Consider the following 3,865-nt stretch of genomic DNA (forward strand, 5'->3'; position numbering starts at 1 on the left):
ACACATAATCAGCAATGATGTCCACACACACACCGTTTTCTTACAAATCACAGATAATAGAAAACTTTTATTTAGAGCTAAATTACACACATATAAACGCACAAAGAAAAGAAAAGCATAAACCTGTTTGAAAAAAGTAGCCCTGATCCTGCTGCATTTGCTTGTAGTCCCCGTGTGCCAGCGCTGCTCTGTGCAGGTAACCAAATACCTTACAAATAAAAACAAATGTGTTTTTGTAATCCAGTCTCTTTGTTTTCGAACTTCAGCTTTCATCGCAGCCAGACTTAACAATATGATCCTCCATATGTTGGTGAGGTTAAACAGATCAGGTTGGCTTCACTCCTGCTGATCTGCCAGATCATTCTGTTCAAAGTACCTGCAGTAAAAATAAAAGGAAGTAAGTATAGCTGCATCCTCTGTACACATCCAGACAGCAATATCATGGTATCATCACCCTGAACAATTTAGACACTGGTGGTAAAAAAAAAAAAAAACAAACAAACAAAAAAACATTTAAGGGTTTTTCTCTACACAGAGTTCCATATAAGAAAAATACAGAGAACCTTACCTGGCAACAAGACAGATGAGCAGGTTGAGGGCGGGCAGTTTATCATCTTCCTGGCTGTCCTGTGAAGTCATGCAAGCAGGGAAAAGACTATCAGAGTAAAGAAAATCCCATCAAATCTCAACAAAGAACGAGAAAAACATGGTCTGCTGTGGCTGTTTCAAGCATGGAGTGATAGCACATAGAGATAGTGCTTTACAGGAGATGGTAGGATTGTGGCCTACCAGCGTGCTGCGGAGCTGGGCACATCTCCGGGTGAGCTGTCTGATGGATGAGTGAGCCTCAGGCAACAGAGGCTTTTCCAAGCAGGCCAATAAAGCATACAACCAGCGCCCCTGGAAGAAGAAGATAGACTGCAAACTCAAGTATTTAACAATAACTGCAGCCAATAAACCATCACCTTCTATATCTGAAACATAAGAGAGAAGCTGAAGGAATGTTTGGTTTCATGATATCTGTGCGGAATGCATTCATAGTCAGCTCATATCTATCTTGAATGCAACACAGGATGACTATAAATGCGTGTGGAGTTCAGAACCAGCATAAAAATGTGGCGCTAATACATCAAACTCACCAACTGTGGAACAAATTCTCGTTCCTCGAACCAGCCGATGAGGATTTCCAACACCATCAGCACTGTGGACTGTAGACAGGTGGTAAAACACAAACACACACATCTTCTAATCAGGCTTTGACTGGTTTAGAACATCTTGAATGACTATAGAGGGATCGTTTACCTGGTTTAGCCTGCTGATGATGCTCAGGAAGGGAGGGAACCCCATCTGAACAGACAGAGAAATGCTGAGGTAAAAAGAGCAGTCCACATTTTGGATCTGAAAAGTAATGCCGATGCTGAAGTGCTTTCACTCTAAATAAAAACACTTCCGTTTACATAGAAATTTGTGGAAAAATGGCCCACAACTCCCTGATGACTCAGTCACTAGTTTCAGCTCACACTGAATACAACATGAAGTGATTTTTTTTTAATTATTGGCATAATTAGGAAGATTTTCAATCACAGGTTGTTACTTGTAAGTGTGTGGTTTCAGGTCCAGTTTCAGTGCTCAGTTGGAGGCTTTGCGACAAAACCTCATTAACCAATGGGTGATAGATGTGACCAACAGCTTCTTTACTGTCAAAAAATCTTACAGATTGTATTCATGATGACACAAAACATTGAGATATAGCCATTACATATATAACCTTGCTATAGTCCATTGCTGGCTCTGGTTCTGCATCTGTGTGGGAGGATGAAGTGCCCAGATAGACCTTCTCTCCTAAACAAAACCTCTTCCAACCCTCTTCATCCGTTAGCTTCGGCTGTAACATACAAATACAAGCATATATAAAATTTTAACATAAATTCTGTTTTTAAGTTTGCCTCTTGGAGAAAGACAAAGTATTTATTTGGTTATTAGAGGAAAGCATTGCATGCTGAAGCATTAAAATTTACACATGATCACATTACCATCAGCACGTTGTCATCTAGAGTCTGGCTGGTCCAGTGTTTCCTGTGCCTTGTGATACTCTAAAGGAAAAAAATGTTGTAAATGTAAACAAAAGTTCATAAATTGTCAAACATCCATTTGTACAAATTTTTGCGGATTTGGACCTACAAAAAGTTTTAGTGAATTCTGTTAGGCTGTGCTATTGTATAATATCATAACAGCAAAAAGGCTCTTACCTGTCTGACTTCAGAGAAATTGCTGACTTGTTGTTGTTGCCATCTTAGACTTGGGGAGAAACCCACTGGAGCAGCATGACACCCTGCCACCTAAAAACCAAAAAATAACCCCACAAAAAAATGTAACTGAGAAATAATCAGAACAGATGAAGCATTATTGAAATGTATTTTGTTTTATTTTGTATAGCATCTTCTTTTCTTTGCTAAATGAACTTCTGTATACTGTTTACATGATCAACGTAAAAATTGAACACAGCACAACGTTTTTCGGAGCCTATCATTCATTTCTAACTGTGCAGTGAAAACTATGAAAAGATATTAAGAAAGATTTGTACAGATGTGCTCAGAAGTTTCCATCCACTCATCTTGGGTATGAATGTTTTGACCCTTTGTGGATTACAGAAAATCAAAAGTAAATTAAAACTTGTGCACCCAATTCTTCTTTTTCAAGGTTATTGAAGTGAATGCTTTAAAATCATTCCATCCTGAAAAAAATGAAAAATTCAAAGAAATCATTTAAAAGCCCAACATTATGAGGACATTCACGCCCATGATGAGTGGGACTGACTGCTCACATCAAGGTAAAAATACTTGAAATACTTTGATTTGCAGACACCACAGAGTAACAAAGCTAATGAACCCTGTCACTATCAGGGTCAGGGCTTTGTCATTTCCTTTAATTTGTCATACATCTGCAGCATCAACCGGTCTCAATACATTTGCCTCTCAGTTTACTCACAGATGCATTCACTGTTTGCTTCTTCCTTAGTTTTTTGGGGTCAATCTGAGCGACCACCACCTCTGGGCACAATGAAGCCTCCAGCCTGTCCAAACGGAAAAAAGTTCATTGAAGAAGCCCGACCACCTCAACTAATACATTAACACATCAAAGAGACAACAGGCAAAGAGAATCTAGGAGTTAATTACACGCGAGCATTAATAAGAGGTGTGTTCTTCAGGTTGCGATGCACTTACTGGACCTGTCGGAGGTACTCCTGGGGGTTTCTCGGCGGTCCGCTCAGGTCCAGGTCGCCCACGGTACCGGATCCACACTCCACGGGGAGCAGTCTCGGCATTAACTCCTCCACGTCTGACTTCATTGTGACTGAATGTGTAAGCTCGGCTAGCTTTTAGCTAAATGAAGCAGTCAAGCTCAATTAAAAATACGGACTCGCAACGGACCAAAACACTAAACTTTTACCAAGAGTAAACACAACCAGACTAGACCGCCATCTCTCTCGCAAAACAAACGCATAGTGGTGACGTCGTCTTTGTGCGCGCGTTTGCCTTGTTGCCACAGCAACAGACCAGCTGTCAGTCCTGGAGAAAGGTCGAAAATAACTTAGTGGGTCTGTTTTAAATTGCCATGGCGTTTACCCGGAACCCCGTTTATGTGTGTACGCATTAAAATCTCAATTAAATGTCAATTAAAGCAATTTTCCATTAATATCAAGTCTTCTAATGAAATAGAAACCTTTGACCAGCGAACTGATAATATTTGGTATTGCAAGCAGGCCTGAGATGTTAATGATTATCCCCATGTTTGGCCTTATATCTTATCTCAGCTGTTTCATTTAGTATTGAGTCTTCAAAAGGCAGCAGCTCAGAGGCAATGT

The 3,865-nt window shown here is 40.1% G+C and overlaps 1 protein-coding gene across 1 annotated transcript; it reads right to left on the reverse strand.

Moving 5' to 3' along the window:
* Nucleotides 1–35: 35 nt before the first annotated feature.
* Nucleotides 36–3,515, reverse strand: gemin2 (gem (nuclear organelle) associated protein 2). Its single transcript, XM_084914154.1, has 10 exons — nt 3,225–3,515; nt 2,989–3,073; nt 2,250–2,339; nt 2,034–2,093; nt 1,769–1,885; nt 1,303–1,347; nt 1,140–1,208; nt 790–900; nt 569–627; nt 36–376 (listed from the first exon to the last, which is right to left on the reverse strand). The coding sequence occupies exons 1-10, from the start codon at nt 3,347–3,349 to the stop codon at nt 337–339; spliced, it is 801 nt and encodes a 266-aa protein (XP_084770280.1). The 5' UTR covers nt 3,350–3,515; the 3' UTR covers nt 36–336.
* Nucleotides 3,516–3,865: the final 350 nt, after the last annotated feature.

Source organism: Perissodus microlepis, chromosome 19, assembly GCF_051167445.1.
Source record: "Perissodus microlepis isolate ML-2025 ecotype Zambia chromosome 19, ASM5116744v1, whole genome shotgun sequence".
Classification (NCBI taxonomy): Eukaryota; Metazoa; Chordata; class Actinopteri; order Cichliformes; family Cichlidae; genus Perissodus; species Perissodus microlepis.